Source organism: Muscardinus avellanarius (genome assembly GCF_963383645.1).
Source record: "Muscardinus avellanarius genome assembly, chromosome: 1".
Classification (NCBI taxonomy): Eukaryota; Metazoa; Chordata; class Mammalia; order Rodentia; family Gliridae; genus Muscardinus; species Muscardinus avellanarius.
In genome coordinates this window covers 117046336-117062988 of record NC_137786.1, presented here as the reverse complement: position 1 = coordinate 117062988, position 16653 = coordinate 117046336, and the positions used below count along the sequence as shown (strand labels likewise).

At 46.2% G+C, this 16653-nt stretch overlaps 1 protein-coding gene across 1 annotated transcript in view; it reads left to right on the top strand.

The window, feature by feature from the left end:
- SPIDR (scaffold protein involved in DNA repair) overlaps positions 1 to 16653 on the top strand; it is a gene marked incomplete at both ends in the record, with an annotated part of 357325 nt that overhangs the window by 314279 nt on the left and 26393 nt on the right. The window contains one exon of the mRNA XM_080715140.1: positions 15234 to 15321. Coding sequence (XP_080571266.1) covers positions 15234 to 15321 — 88 coding nt within the window. The remainder of the gene's footprint in view (positions 1 to 15233; positions 15322 to 16653) is intronic.

Sequence of the window (16653 nt, the reverse complement as noted above, 5' to 3'; positions counted from 1 at the left end):
CAGATAACCAATCTTAGTTGTCTGTTGGATGGAAAATCTTGTTTCTCTGGTTCTGGTGTGTGTTACCTATTTCTTCTTTGTAATTAATCTCTTTGAGTATTTTCTCTAGTGCTGGTTTTGAAGACATAAATTCCTTCAGTTTCTGTTTGTCATGGAAGCTTCTTATTTCTCCATCTAATTTGATAGAAAGTTTTGCTGGATAGGAAATTTTTGGCTGGAAGTTGTTTTCTTTCAGAGTTTGGAATATGTTACTCCAAGCCCTTCTGGCTCTCATGACTTGGTTTGGGAAGTCTGGAATGATTCTAATTGGCTTGCCTCTGAATGTCACTTGGCCCTTTGTTTTTGTTGCCTTTAAGATTCTCTGCTTGGCTTCCACATTGGTCATTTTGACAATTATGTGGCGTGGGGATCCTCTTCTCCGATCCTGTCTAAAGGGAGTTCTATAAGTTTCCTGGACCTGTGTATCAACCTCTTGCTCTATGTTTGGAAAATTTTCTGCTATTACTTTCTTGAAGAGATTGTTGATCCCTTTGGTTTCACTTTCTTTTCCCTCCTATATTCCAATTATTCTTAGGTTAGCTCTCTTAATATGGTCCCATATTTCTTCAATGTCAGATTCCTGCTGTTGGATATTTTTTTCTAGATTAGAAACTATGCGTTCATTTTTGGAATGATCATCTTCTAAGAGCGAGATTCTGTTCTCCATGTGGTCTAATCCGTTGTTTGTGCTTTGAATTGAGGCCTTTACTTCATTAATTGCATCCTTTATATCTTTTTGGCTCTCTTTGAGTTCTTTTCGGAACACATCTATTATTTCTACAGTTATTTTCCTGATTTGATCTTCTAGAAATCTCTGATTTTCTGTTTTATCGGGTTCTGATGTTGTGGGGTTGTGGGCATTCATTGCTCCAGTGTTATTCCTCTTTCCCATGATTTCGGAAGTTTGTGCCTTCTCTGGGTTCTTCCCTGGGTCACTACGGCTTCACTTAAGGTGCTCTGGATTTCAAGTCAGTAGTATCTCAGACCCCACTACTCCTTTACTGGGTTGTACATAGAGTCTCCGACCCAGGGAGTCGATAGAGGCTGCTTTAAACTATGGGGGGTGCCAGGTTGCACGTTCTCCTATGGTGTGATATCTCTGCCACCGCCACTCCCCCACTGGGTCAAGTCCCAGGGAGTACAGTACTGGGATTTCTTCTCTGTGGCCCGCAATTTGCCACATCCTCGGGTGTGAGGCCGGTGTATCTCCTCTGTGGCTCTGAGCTCTGTTCTCAGTCCGCTTTCTCTCTGGAGCCTGGTGATTTTTTTTGTTTCTCTGGCGATGGTGTTTTCTGGCTATGAAAGGCGCTGATTTTGTGGTAATGGAGATTGGTTGTTAGCGGGGCTCTTAAGCCCCGCTTTTCTTGGTCGCCATCTTCCCGGAAGTCCTCCTGAACATTTTTTTTACATAGTATGTTTTCCAGAATTCCTGAGCCTGTGTGGCAGGAGCAGTCTACTTTTAGGGAGATTTCTTCAAAAGTTCAAGGTGGATTGTATTGGATCTGTCTGCCTCTCCAAAATACTGGCCACTGCCGCCACCATCTTGGTCTGTTCTGAATTTTATTTTTTTAATACAAACTTTAGATCTCTTACTATTTTTTTTTCTTGTAATCATTCTCTTGTCTTGACTACCAAAGTCAGGCACAAAAAAGACTAGGTTTAATGAGATCCTGGCAAGCTTGGCAAATCGTTTTTTTTCCTATCTGAAAAAGTGAGGAGAAATAAAATCATCCTATTAGTTCTTTCTTCTGTGCAATTGGTCCTGGAGCATCCCCTAGGCTACCTGGTGCCTGTTTCCGTATATTGCCACAAAAGGGGATGTGTCTGCTGGAATTGTCCATGCTTATCAACATGACAAAGAGCTGCAGTGAACTGTGATGTAAGACTAGCACCCTGATTGCTGCCTATCTGTGACTTCCCCTTGTTGACAATTGCAGGCATAATTGTGCTGTGGTAATTGTAGTGTTGCTGCTTGTCTGTCACTTTCCTCCTGTTGCCAAAGAGAAGTGTGCATAGTCTGTGTTCAGTTTTCTTCTAGGATGATGACCAGTAAGGTAATGAAACTCAGGATGTTTAGCATCTGGATCAATAAAATTTGCCCTCTTTTTTTTTAATTAATTTATTTTTTAAATTGGTGCATTGTAGTCATATATCAATCACATTGGAGTACAAGACTTGAGAGGATATACAAGCACACATCATGCAATTAGCCCTCCTCCAGCCCCCATCCCATTCCCTCCCCCTCCCTCCATCCCACACTTCTTTGGTGATTTACTTTGATACATTTGTTTATGTACCTCCTGCGTTTTAAAGAGGCTCCGTCCTCCAGTATTACATACCCTCTGATTGGTCACATTAGTTGCTTCACTATAGGGCCCTTTCTATAGCTCAACCTCTTCCTGTTGCCCTTTTCCTCCTAGTTATTGCTGATTAAGAGAAGCGTCTGATTTATATTTTCTGCGATATTTCTCTGTGCATGCTGCGTTGCAAGTACCAATCCCACTCTTGATGGTCCCAGTAGTGGCCTGGCTACTCAGTGGACTGATCCAGATCTCGCTGGCTCAAGCAGCGGCCTTGCCTCATGGGAGGCCCCAGTTCTGGTCTCGCTGGCCCCTGAACCGGTCTAACCCCTAAGCTGGCTTTGGTCCCGACCTTGGAGGCCGCAGGAGTGAACTTGCCTCACGCCAGGCTCCGATGCTGGCCATTGGCCCCTGCACCGGTCTAACCCCTTGGCAGGATTCCAATCCCGGCCTCGGAGGCCCCAGCACCGGCCTGGCCTCATGGCAGGCTCCAATGCCGGCCTCGTTGACCCCAGCACCAGCCTAACTCCTCGGCAGGCTCCGATCCCGGCCTCGGAGGCCCCAGCACTGGTCATGCCTCAAGGCAGGCTCCGATGCCGGCCTCGCTGGCCCCAGCAACGGCCTAACCCCTCGACAGGCTCTTATCCTGGCCTCAGAGGCCCCAGTACCGGCCTTGCCTCAAGGCAGGCTCCGATGCCGGCCTCGCTGGCCCCAGCACCGGCCTAACCCCTTGGCAGGCTCCGATCACGGATTTGGAGGCCCCAGTACCGGCCTTGCCTCAAGGCAGGCACCGATGCCAGCCTCACTGGCCCCAGCACCAGCCTAACCCCTCGGCAGGCTCCGATCCCGGCCTCGGAGGGCCCAACACTGGTAATGCCTCACGGCAGGCTCCGATGCCGGCCTCACTGGCCCCAGCACCGGCCTAACCCCTCGACAGGCTCTTATCCTGGCCTCAGAGGCCCCAGTACCAGCCTTGGCTCACGGCAGGCTCCGATGCCGGCCTCACTGGCCCCAGCACCGGCCTAACCCCTCGGCAGGCTCCGATCCCGGCCTCGGAGGCCCCAGCACTGGTCATGCCTCAAGGCAGGCTCCGATGCCGGCCTCGCTGGCCCCAGCACCAGCCTAACCCCTCGGCAGGCTCTTATCCTGGCCTCGGAGGCCCCAGTACTGGCCTTGCCTCAAGGCAGGCTCTGATGCCGGCCTCGCTGGCCCCAGCACCGGCCTAACCCCTCGGCATGCTCCGATCCCGGCCTCGGAGGCCCCAGCACAGGCATGCCTCACGGCAGGCTCCGATGCCGGCCTCGCTGGCCCCAGCACCGGCCAAACCCCTCGGCAGGCTCCGATCCCAGCCTCGGAGGCCCCAGCACTGGTCATGCTTCAAGGTAGGCTCCGATGCCGGCCTCGCTGGCCCCAGCACCGGCCTAACCCCTCGGCAGGCTCTTATCCTGGCCTCGGAGGCCCCAGTACCGGCCTCGCCTCACGGCAGGCTCCGATGCCGGCCTCGCTGGCCCCCGCACCGGCCTAACCCCTCGGCAGGCTCTTATCCTGGCCTCGGAGGCCCCAGTACCGGCCTTGCCTCAAGGCAGGCTCCGATGCCGGCCTCACTGGCCCCAGCACCGGCCTAAGCCCTCGGCAGGCTCTGATCCCGGCCTCGGAGGCCCCAGCACAGGTCATGCCTCACGGCAGGCTCCGATGCTGGCCTCGCTGGCCCCAGCACCGGCCTAACCCCTCACAGGCTCTTATCCTGGCCTCGGAGGCCCCAGTACCGGCCTTGCCTCAAGGCAGGCTCCGATGCCGGCCTCGCTGGCCCCAGCACCGGCCTAAGCCCTCGGCAGGCTCCGGACCCGACCTCGGAGGCCCCAGCACTGGTCATGACTCAAGGCAGGCTCCGATGCCGGCCTCACCAGCCCCAGCACCGGCCTAACCCCTCGGCAGGCTCTTATCCTGGCCTCGGAGGCCCAAGTACCGGCCTTGCCTCACGGCAGGCTCCGATGCCGGCCTCGCTGACCCCAGCACCGGCCTAACCCCTCAGCAAGTTCCGGACCCGACCTCGGAGGCCCTAGCACAAGCCTTGCATCATGGCAGGATCCAATGCCGGCCTCCCTGGCCCCAGCATTGGTCTAACCCCTCTGCAGGTTCCAATCCCGGCCACGGAGGCCTCAGTAGTGGCCTTGCCTCACAGCAAGCTCCGATGTCGGCCACTGGCCCCGGCGCCCGCCTAACCCCTCAGCAGGTTCCTATCACTGTCTCTGTGGTTATTATTTCAAAGGTTCCAGGTGTAATGTATCAGATTTCTGCCTCCCCTGAATATTGGCCACTGGCATTGCCACTGCCTCCACCGTTTCAAATCCTTCCCAGACTCTTTTTCCACTCTGAATGTTGTCCAGTGTTCCTAAGCATGCGTGATGGTAGCATTCGACATTTGGTGTAATTTCTCCAAAAAAAATAAAGTTGGTAAGATCTGGTTTCTGCTTCTCCTGAATACAAGTCTCCACCACCATCGCGGAGAACTCTTTCAACACCGCATTTCTCCTTGGTCTCTGCTAAACTCTCTCCTTATATGTGATGTCTGAGATTCTTAACAATATAGAGAAATAGCAGTCCTCTTTCACGGCGAATTTTTCCATAAGTTCCAGTGCATTTAGATAAGTTTTGTCTGCATCTCCAGTGTCCTGGTATCCTTAACGGCTTTCTTACCACCTCTCCGATATTTTTCTTTATCTTTTTCTGTTCTGGGCCCGGTTTCTCCAGGGGTCTGGCGTGCTACTCGCAGTTCGGCCCGGGGCCCAGAGTCCCGCGACCCGGGCCCCAGCTGGCGTGCCCCGCGCGCGACCCCTGCCCAGAACCCAGCATCTTACTGGGCCTGGTTTCTCCAGGGGTCTGGCGTGCTACTCGCAGTTCGGCCTGGGGCCCAGAGTCCCGCGACCCGGGCCCCATCTGGCGTGCTCAGCCCGCGACCCCCGCCCAGAACCCAGCGTCTTACTGGGCCTGGTTTCTCCAGGGGTCTGGCGTGCTATGCGCAGTTCGGCCGGGACCCAGAGTCCTGCGACCCTTGCCCCAGCTGATGTGCCCTGTGCTCGGGCCCCCGTCCAGAACCCAGCGTCTTACTGGGCCTGGTTTCTCCAGGGGTCTGGCGTGCTACTCTCAGTTCGGCCTGGGGCCCAGAGTCCCGCGACCCGGGCCCCATCTGGCGTGCCCAGCCCGCAACCCCCGCCCAGAACCCAGCGTCTTACTGGGTCCGGTTTCTCCAGGGGTCTGGCGTGCTACGCGCAGTTCGGCCGGGGCCCAGAGTCCTGCGACCCGGGCCCCATCTGAAATTTGCCCTCTTTTTAGAGGGCTTGACATTTTTGTAAAGATTGGTAAGGAGTCTTTTATTAGTTTAATAATTATCTCTAAATTTTTAGGGTACTCAAGTAAAAGAAAATAGTTGTTCTCATTAAAGCAATGTATGCAAATTATATACTGACTTGAGCCCTGATTTCCAATCCTTTGTTATCTTTTAGTAGAGACTCAAAAACAATGCCATTCTACAAACTTGTTTTTATATACCAACAGTTTTGAAGCCCACTTAATATACTCAAATGTTACTTTAGATCTTATAAAGCCAAGAGCATTTTAATACATTACATTTTGCATTCACCCAATTTAATAATTAAATTATAGATTAACCTGAAAATTACGATGTCTTAATTTTTTTTTTTTTTTTTTTTTTGCAGGTTTAGGGATGGAACTCAGGGGCATTCTACCTCTGAGCTACACCCCCTGTTCTATTTTTATTCTTTATTTTGAAACCGGTCTCACTGAGTTGCAGAGGGCCTCACTAAGTAGCTGAGGCTGTCCTTGAACCGCTATCCTCTCAGCCTCCCAAATGCTGCGATTACAAGTGTGGGCCACCATGCCCAGCTTAACACATTTTTTATAACAAAGAAAAACCTTTAAAAGCAATGAACATTGAGCCCGTCATGGTGGCACATATTTGTAATTCGAGCATTTTGGAGGCTGAGACAGGAGGATTGTTGTTCACAGACAGCCTAAACTACTTACTGAGGCCCTTCACAACTCAGTGAGATCCTGTTTCAAAATAAAGAATAAAAAGTAGGGCTGGAGGTGTAGCGCAGAGGTTGAATGCCCCTGGGTTCAATACTATCCCCAGTACCACCAAACAACAACAACAACAACAACAACAAGCAATCAACATTATATTTGGAAACTTCCTACAGAAGCAAACATAATCTTGATTAACTATTTGTTTAGGGAGAAAGTTTCATAATCTTGATGACATTTTTACTTTAGTCTCATGAACAAATCGTAAATTTCTTTAGTTGTTAGATCTAAGTCATGTGAACTCAGAGGCATTTAATTTTGTTTTCTTTAAATTTCATAAGTGCTCATTTATTAATATGTCAATTTGTGTTACCATGTAGACAGACACATTATACATGTAGTACAACAAACAACATCAACAGGTAGTGGACAAGAAGATATATATATATATAGATATATAGATATACACACACACACACACACACACACACACACACACATACATACACATATATGTTGCCCAGAGTGAAGCCATATCTAAAGTCTTTGGACAGTTGGCAATGCTTGGTTATTTTGGAAGCATGGGTGACACTGAATCATATTTATTCACGTGGCCATTTTGGCTCCCCACGTCAGACAAACATCCTAATCACAACCACTGTTTATTCTCTTTTTTCCTAGGATATCAAACAAAGAATTAACTTTTGAATAGCTGCTGAGTAAAAACAGGAGTAGGAAAAAAAAGTCAAAGACTTAGAAAGCCTCCTAGTAAGACAAATCAAAAAAATAAATCAGAGGCAAAACCAAAAATAAATCATAACAAAAATATATGTGCACAAACCCAGGCAAAAATTAATGGACTTGTTGGACATGGTGGCTCATGCTTGCAATCCTAGCATTTGGGAGGCTGAAACAGAAGGATCTGGGTTTACAACCATCCTCAGCTACTTAGTGAGGTCCTTTGCAATTCAGTGAGACTCTGTTTCAAAATAAAGAATAAAAAATAGGGCTGGGGGTGCTTCAGAGGTAGAATGCCCCTGGGTTCCATCCCCAATACCACAAAACAAAAAAACAAACAAACAAACAAACAAAAAAACCAAACCACCAAATCCATGGACTTAGAGGGGAAAAAATAATTACTGTTTTCTGGTATTTATTTATTTATTTTGGTGGTACTGGGGGTGGAACTCAGGGGCTTTCTACCTCTGGGCTATACTCCCAGACCTATTTTATATTTTATTTGGAAACAGGTTTCACTAAATTGCTGAGAGCCTCACTAAGTAGCTGAGGCTGGCTTTGAACCTGTGCGATCCTCCTTGTCTCAGCCTCCCAAGAGCTAGGATTACAAGCGTGCGCCACCACACCTGGCTTGTTCTGGTATTTAAAAAACAAAAGCTATATTTTGTTGTAAATTCATTTTGGGTTTTTTTTTTTTCTTTTTGTCAGAGGGCTTACAGCCCTAGTATCCTAGAATTCACTTTTAGAATGTAAGAGAACAAACCACGTTAGAAATTAGAATTATCTTACCAATCTTTCCAAGAAATATTTAAACTTAAGCATCTATCCACCCAGGGCAGAAGTCAGCTTGTTAACCTGGTGAGATGTTAGTTACACAATGGAAGGGGCTTCTTATCCCTATCAGAGGCAGCATGTAGGTAGGCTCAGAGAAGTGATTTTAAAGCTGACACCTCCCTTTTCATGCATATTAAATTTAGAGAACTTCTCCCTGTTCTCTTTCCCACTACACCATTAGGGATAGATACTTAACCTTCCCCGTGGCTAGAAACAGGCCAAGGTAGCTCTCCCAAAATTTTAGAATCCAGGTAAACCAAACAGCTCAGCAGTTCTCTATGCTTTCTGATCTTAGTTAAACTGCTGCTGCAACCATCTTTGTATACAAATTTAGAAAAAGCTTTCTTACTACAGCTGGGAGTTGGGGCTTGAGTTTCTGCACCATTCTGCCCCCTTTGCATGGCCATATTCATACTCCTACTACAGGGAAAGTGTGTATGAGACAGAGAGCGAGAGAGAGAGAGAGGGAGAGAGAGAGAAAGAAAGGGAAAGAAACAGGCAGACAGACAGACAGACACACACACACACACACACACACACACACACACACTATGGACCGCTGTGTCAAATTCCCATGTATCTGTGGCGGGATGGGGGCTCAACTCTGAGCGGCAACATGGTGCAGCCAGGCCTAGCCTGGCCTGTGTGATCAGCAGAGGGGTGGTCCCCATCACTGCAGTGATAGTGACAGTTGGAGACCTGGAAGCATTTGTGGGCAGGCCACAGGTACCACCCAGGCCCAGCTGACTACTCTCACCAGCCTGCTCTAAGAGGACTTGACTCTGGAATGACTGGGACTCCTGTGGCAGTGGTAGTGGAGATTGCATCTGTACTGGCAGCATCTACATCCCAGGCAGTGTCTGCACTCGGTGGCTGCAGAGATGCTTTTTTGGTCCATGAAAGTGAAGGACAGGAATTTTACACACAAAAAATTAAAACATTTAAAAATGGAGAAAAAAAGCCAGGCGTGGTGACACATGCTTGTAATCCCAGTACTTGGAAAGCTGAGACAGGAGGATTGCGTAGGTTTGAAGCCAACCTCAGCTACTTAGGCTCTCAGCAACTTAGTGAGACCCTGTTTTCAAATAGAATATAAAATATGTCTGGGAGTATAGCCCAGAGGTAGAAAGCCCTTGGTTTCCATCCCCAGTACTACTAAAATAAAGTTATAAGGAATAAAAAATAGGCCTGGGGGTGTATGGAGGTAGAATGCCCCTAGTTTCCATCCCCAATTCTGAAAAGAAAAAAAAAAAAAAAAAAAGAAATGGAGAAAAAAAACGAAAAAAAATTTTAGTAGACTTACCATGGTCAATATCTATGAAAGTTCCACATTGGGTGCCAAAGATGTTATGGTTCAGTGCCAGTATATCATGGGTTTTTGTTCTCTGCCCGTGCATGCTTGTAATCCCAGCATTTGGGAGGCTGAGACCAGAGGACCGAGATTCGCTGATAGCCTCAGCTATTTAGTGAAGCCCTCTGCAACTCAGTGAGACCCAGTTTCAAAATAAAGAATTAAAAAATAGGGCAGGAGATGTAGCTTGGATGTTGAATGACCTTGGGTTTCATCCCCAGACCCACACACACACACAAAAAAAAAGCGGGGACAAGCAGTTACAAAGCTTAAAGTAGGATTTATTACAAGCAGGATAAAAACAGATCTGCTCCAAAATAAAATATAAAATAGATCTGGGAGTGTAGCCTGGAGGTAGGAAGCCCCTGGGTTCTACCCCCAGTACCACCAAAAAAAAAAAAAAAAAAAAGATATGCTACCTTTTAGAAGGCATTCTTTTTCCTAGTTGAAAAGGCATTGAACTAGGATAGACTCTGATATTAGAAAAATTAAATGAACAAATGAGATAAGGTGAAATAAAATGTTTTAGATGCCATGAGGGGGTGTGTGTGTATATGCGTGGGTTTGGGTGTTAGTTACCAGGGGTTAAATTGAGGGGCATTCTACCTCCAAGCTACACCTAGCCTTTTTGTTTTGTTTTGAAACAAGGTCTAAGTTTCTGAGGCTGGCATTGAACCTGTAATCCTCCTGTCTTAGCCTTTCAAATACTGGAATTACAGGTATGCATTAATTTTTGTATTTAAAAACACTGTCTTACTAAGTTGCTGAGGGCCTCACTAATTACTGAGGGTGACCTCAGACCTGTGTTTCTCCTGTTTCAGCCTTCCAAGTACTGGGGATATAGACATGTGCCACTGCACCTGGCTCATGTGTGTTCTTTCCTTCCCTTTTTTTTTTTTTTTTTCTGGTGGTACCTGGGGGTAGAACCCAGGGGCTTTTCTACCTCTGGGCTATTCTCCCAGACCTTTTAAAAAATACTTTATTTTATTTGGAAGCAGGGTCTCATTAAGTAGCTAAGGCTGGCTTCAAACCTGTGTGATCCTCCTGTCTCAGCCTCCCAAGCGCTGGGATTACATGCGTGTACCACCACACCCGGAGTGTGTGTGTGTGTGTGTGTGTGTGTGTGTGTGTGTGTTACTGGGAGTTGAACCCAGAGTTGTTCAACCTCCAAAATATACACACCAAGCCCTATTTGTTTGTTCATTTATTTATTTTTGTAGTGCTGGGTATTGAACCCAGGGGCATTCTACTTCCGAACTATATCCCCTGCCCAATTTTTTAAATCTTTATTTTGAAATAGGGCCTTACTAAGTTGCAGAGGGCCTCACTAAATAGCTGAAGCTGGCTACAAACCTGCGATCCTCCTGTCTCAGCCTCCCAACAATGGGATTACAAGTGTATGTCACCACACCCAACTTCCTTTTTATTTTTTATTTTGAAACTGGATGTTGCTAAATTACCACACACTGGGCCTCCAACCTGTGGTCTTCCTGCTTCAGCCTCCTGAACTGGGATTACAAGTGTACCACCACACCTGACCCGTGAATTATGAGTTTTCTTTGTTTCCTTTCTTCCTTCCTTTTTTTTTCTTTTTCGTGTGTGTGTGTGTGTGTGTGTGCGTGTGCGTGTGCGTGTGTGTGTGTGTGTGTGTGTGTGTGTGTGTGTGTGTCCAAGCACGAGGAATACTGGCTTGCACCAATTTACCCAGCCTTATTTTTTATTTTGAAGCAGAGAATTGCTAAATTACTACACACTGGCCTCCAACCTTCAATCCTCCTGCCTCAGCTTCTTAAGTGCTGGGATTACAGTTATATTCCATGTGCCTGACTATGAGGTTTTGGGGTTTTGGTTGTTTGTTTTTTAATACTAGGGATTGAACTCAGGGACATTCTACCTCCAAGCTACACCCCAGCCCTTTTTTATTTTGTAAAAAGATCTCACTAAGATCTTTTTTTTGCAAAGGCTGTCCTTAAACCTGCAATCCTCCTGTTTTAGCCTCCCAAGTACTGAGGTTACAAATGTTCGCCACTACAAGCAGATTTTATTTTTTATTTTGAAAAATGGTCTCACTAAGTTGCTGAGGCTGACCTCAAACCTGCAATCCCCTTATCTCATTTACCCAAGTACTGGGATTCCAGGCCTGTGCCACCATGCTGAGTGGCTATTATTTTTTTAAGAGAAATAAGGACTCATGAGCAGTTTTCAAATGGAAGCCTTGAGGGCTGCTTGCAGTGTGCAACAGTGCCAGCGTTCCTAGAAACTCTGTATCTCTCCACTGTAGTACTGGCAGGTGGGGCTTGGGGAGCTCCAGCCACAGTGGCTACTCCTGTCACCAGGTGGGAGGCTGTATGTTTTCAAGCATGCAAAATGACAGGCACTAGCCAAGTGAGAGCAGTTTAGGTTGCAGTAGGCCAGAACGAGAGGGTGAGATGGGCATGGCAACTTCAGGCTGATGCCAAGACCTCCCTCCTCACCAACAGGACTCTTGCTCAGAATCCCCTTGGGGCACTGTCACCACAGCAAGTGGGCCTGTTCCTACAACGACTTTTTCCTGTGGTATGTTGGGCCATAGCAAAGAATAAAGTGCTAGAAGTATTGCAGTATTTACAAACAACCCAAGTGCATTGACCTGGTTTTTTTTTACAAAGAATGGGAAGTTATATTTGCAACTCAAAGTCGGCCTCCTGTCTGTTTATTGAGCATCATGAATAATGATTCAGCAATAAGGAGGAAATTCTTTTCAGATTACACTGAGATTATATATTAAAGTGCAATCTCTCAGAAAAGCCTAAAGTCTTGTCTCCTGATCATTGGTGGCAGTTGGTCACATTTAGGGTAGATGTATGAAGTGCAGCCTGAATGAGCCAAAGAGGGAAAGAAATAGGGCAGTGCAGAGCAACCTAAGGCCCAAAGAACACTCCTGAACACCTCAGCACCCCCTCTATGCTCTTAAAAGTCATTGAGGAAGCTAGGGACACACTCCTGTCAGTACAGTAATTGGGATGCTATGACTAGAGGCTCATAGGTTTGAGTCCAGTCTCGGCAACTTAGTGAAACCCTCAGCTACTTAGTAAGACTCTGTCTCATAACAAATAAGATTTTTTTTTTTAAGCCGGGTGTGGTGGTATGGAATTGTAATCTCAGTACTTGTAAGACCAAAACAGGATGATCACAGGTTTGCCTTTATCCTCAACTATTGAGTGAGGCCCTCCACAATTTAGTTAACCTTGTTTCAAAATAAAAAATAGAGCTGAGAGCATAGCTCAGAGGTAGATTGCCCCTGGGTTCAATCCCTAGTACTGGAAAAAAAAATTTTCTTTTTTTAAAAGGCTTCTGAAGGTAGCCAGGTTTGGTGGCTCACACTTGAAATTCCAATATTGGGAGGCTGAGTCAGGAAGATTGCAGTTCACAGACAGCCTCAGCTACTTAGTGAGGTTCTTTGCAACTCAGTGAGATGTTGTTTCAAAATAAAGAATATAAAATAGGGGTAGGGTGTAGCTCAGAGGTAGAATGCCCCATGTCCCATTCCCAGTACCACACACACACACACACACACACACACACACACACACACACATATAAAGGCTGAAGGTGTAGCTCAGAGGTAGATTGTTCTGGATTCAATCACCAGTCCCCAAAATAAAAGAAAAATAGCTACTGTAAACTGGCATGCTAGTTCATAATTGTAATCCCAGTACTTGGGAAACTGATACCAGAGGATCTCAGGTTCAGGGCCAGCCTCAGTAACACAATGAGAACAAATTTCAAAATAAAAAGGGTTGAGGGTATAGATCAGAGTTAGAATGCCCTTGAGTTCAATCGCCATTCCCCAAAAATAATATAGTTATTAAGGGCACAAAGAGTTGTTTTGTTGTTGTTATTTGTGTGTGTTTTAGTATGGGTTACATTGGTATTTTTACCACATTAGAAATTAAAACTGAAGCAGGGTGTGATGGCATTTGCTTGTAATCCAGCACTTGGGAGGCTGAGAATAGAGGATATAGGTTCAAGACCAGCCTCAGCAACTTTTTGTGTATGTGTGTATGGTACTGGGGGTCAAACCCAGGGGCATTGTACCTCTGCCCTAAACCCTTAGCCCTATTTTATTATTTTTTGTTTTGAAACAGAGTCTTACTTGCAGTCCTGTCTCAGCCTCACAAGTACTCGGATTACAAGTATGAGCCACCACACCAGGCTCCAACCTTGGCAATTTAGAGACCGCTTGTGTTTCAGTCCATGCCCAGCAAGGCCAAGGGATTTTTGACCAAGGTGTACACAAACAAAATTTAGTGGAAAAAGAGCCTCTATTCAGCAATTGGACATCCATTTGCAGAAGAGTGAACATCAACCTAAATGTCACACCTTAAAATTAACTCACAGTGGATCTGAGCTTTAAATATTAAACATAAACCTTAAAACTTATATGAGAAAACTTTTGAGTCCTAGACTAAGTAAAGGATTCTTAAATCAGGCACCAGATGCATAATTTATAAAAGGAAAAGTTGGTAAAGTGAACTCTGTGTGTGGGTGTTATTGGAGATTGAACCCAAGGGGAGCTCTACCCCGAGTTATACATCCAGATCCTTTTTATTTTGAGACAAGGTCTCATTAAGTTACCTAAGCGGTCCATGAATTTACAATGCCCCTCCCTCAGACCCCCAGTTACTAGGATTATAGGTATGTACCACTGTGCCTGGGGGGTAAATTGGAATTTATCAAAATTTAAAACTTACACTCTGAAAAGGATATTTATATTAAGAGAATGGAAAAGCCAGGTGGTGCACGCCTGTAATTCCAGTACTTTGGAAGCCAAGACAGGAGGGTTGCAGGTTCAAGACTAGCCTCAGCAATTTAGCAATACTCTCAGCAACTTAGTGAGACTATGTCTCAAAGAAAAATAAATAAAATAGGGCTGAGGTTCTAGCTCAGAGGTGGAATGTTCCTGGGTTCAATTCCCAGGAGAGAGAGAGAGAGAGAGAGAGAGAGAGAGAGAGAGAGGGAGAGGGAGAGAACAAGCTACATATGATGAGAAAATATTTGCATATCTCATATTTAGAATATATAAAGAATTCTCAACAGATTTAGTGGCGCAGACTTGTAATCCTAGTACTTGGGAGGCTGAGAAAGGAGGATTGCAGGTTCATGACCAGCCTCAGCTGCTTTGTGAGGTCCTCCGCAACCTGTTTCAAATGAATAAAAATAGAGCAGGGAGTATAGCTCAGAGGTAGAATGCTCCTGGGTTCCATTCCCAGTGCCTAACAAGGAAAAAAAAAAAAAAGAACTCTCAAAACTCAACAGTAAACAAAAACACAGAAACAAAGAGTCCAAGTAGAGAGTGGGCAAAGGACACACTTTTCCCATAAGATGTACATTACAGCAGACAAGCAAAGGAAAGATACTGTCACTGCCCTCAAGATGAAGCACATTAAGACCCTGATGAGATGTCACTATACTTCTGTCAGGACAATGAAAGCAAAAAATATGACCATCAAATAACTAGTAAAGAGGCAAAGAATCCAGATGGTTCAGATGGTGGTGGTGAGGCAGTAGGCATTGTTAACAGTGTAGCCACCCCAGGCAAAATAGTTCAGTGGGCTCCCTTTCCTTTCTTTCCTTGTGTGTGTGTATGTGGTAGTGAGGATGGAACCCATGGGCACTCTGCCTCAGAGCTATACCCCCAGGCCTATTTTATTTTTCTTTTGAAACAGGGTCTCTCTACTCCTTGAGGCTGGTCTTGAATCTGCCGTCCTCCTGTCCCAGCTTCCCAAGTGCTGAGATTACAATGCTACCACAACCAGCTGTTATTTTATTTTTAATCACAGTGTCATTCAGTTGCACAGGCTAGCCTAGAACATGGCTCGGCCTCTTGAGTAGCTCAAATTACAGGCATGTGATTAATACTTTTGACAGTGTGTTTTCTTGTCCAGAATACCAGGGCTCTTCAGTTTGATTGACACCCTGTGGCCCCCAGCTATGCCTCTGAAAGCACCTCACCATGCCCAGCTCTGTGAAGAGGTAGGCACAGCATCAGAAAGCCCTGCCAAGCTGGGCCAGGCTGGGTTCCTCACCATGACTCGTGCAGTTCGTGTTCCACAGTGGCAACTCGGTTCTTGACGGTGACATGTGCAGTGGCCTGGCCAGGACTGGCTTGGATGCTTTCTCTGTGGTGTACACAGCACACTTGCGTTCATTTTGGATGAACCTTGAAACTGCTGTCCTCACAGGCTGTTGCCCCAGCCGGGGGTCTCAGCCTCTGACCAAATGACTGTTCTCAAGCCTTCCACCCACTCGTGAAGCCCATGCTCAGTTTCCAATGAGATCAGGCACCTGTTGGAATCCATAGATGCTCCTGCAGCTGCCTGTGAGCCAGGAGTGCCCATTTTCCTGGCCTATTGGATTGTTTATGGTAATGAGCCATAAGCAGTAACCTGGATTATAGGTATCCATCCTCCTGGGCCTTGTTTCCTTGCCTGGCCCATGGTTGCTTTGGGCCGCAGCTCCCTAAGCTAAGGGAGCCCATCATTTTTGTGTAGCTGGCTTTTTAGCAGAATGCCACATTTATGACCCTGTATTGTGACAGAAAAAATAGAAGATGTTAAAATTACCCATTTGCATTTGAAGAGGAAGTTATTTCCAATGGGTATTCCAAAGGGTATCTATACTGTGAAGAATAGATTTTTTTTTATTTTTCAGTACTAGGGATAGAACCCAGGGGGCATTCTACCTCCAAGCTACATTCTGAGCCCTACTTTTATTTACTTATTTATTTATTTATTTGTTTGTTTGTTTGTTTATTTATGGTGGTACTGGGGGTGTAACCCAGGGGCTTTCTACCTCCAGGCTATACTCCCAGACCTATTTTATATTTTTTTTGTAAACAGAGTCTCACTAAGATGCTGAGAGCCTCACTAAGTAGCTAAGGCTGGCTTCGAGCCTGCACGATCCTCCTGTCTCAGCCTTCCAAGCGCAGGGATTACAAGCGTGCGCCACCACGCCTGGCCCTATTTTTTATTTTTAAGCAGCAATTTAAGATTAAAAAAAAAATCTATTCTTCAGACCAGGCGTGGTGCTGCACACTTGTAATCCCAGCATTTGGGAGGCTGAGACAGGAGGATTGCAAAGGGCCCCACTAAGTAGTTGAGGTTGTCTGCAAACCGTGATCCTCCTGTCTCAGCCTCCCAAATGCTGGGATTACAAGTGTGCAGCACCACGCCTGGTCTGAAGAATAGATTTTTTTTTTTAATCTTAAATTGGTAATAAATTCAGAATTACAGAAGTTCTAGTGTTTGGTCTCCAAAATAAGCAATGTAACTTTTTTTTTTTTTTGTAGTACTGGGGATATAACCC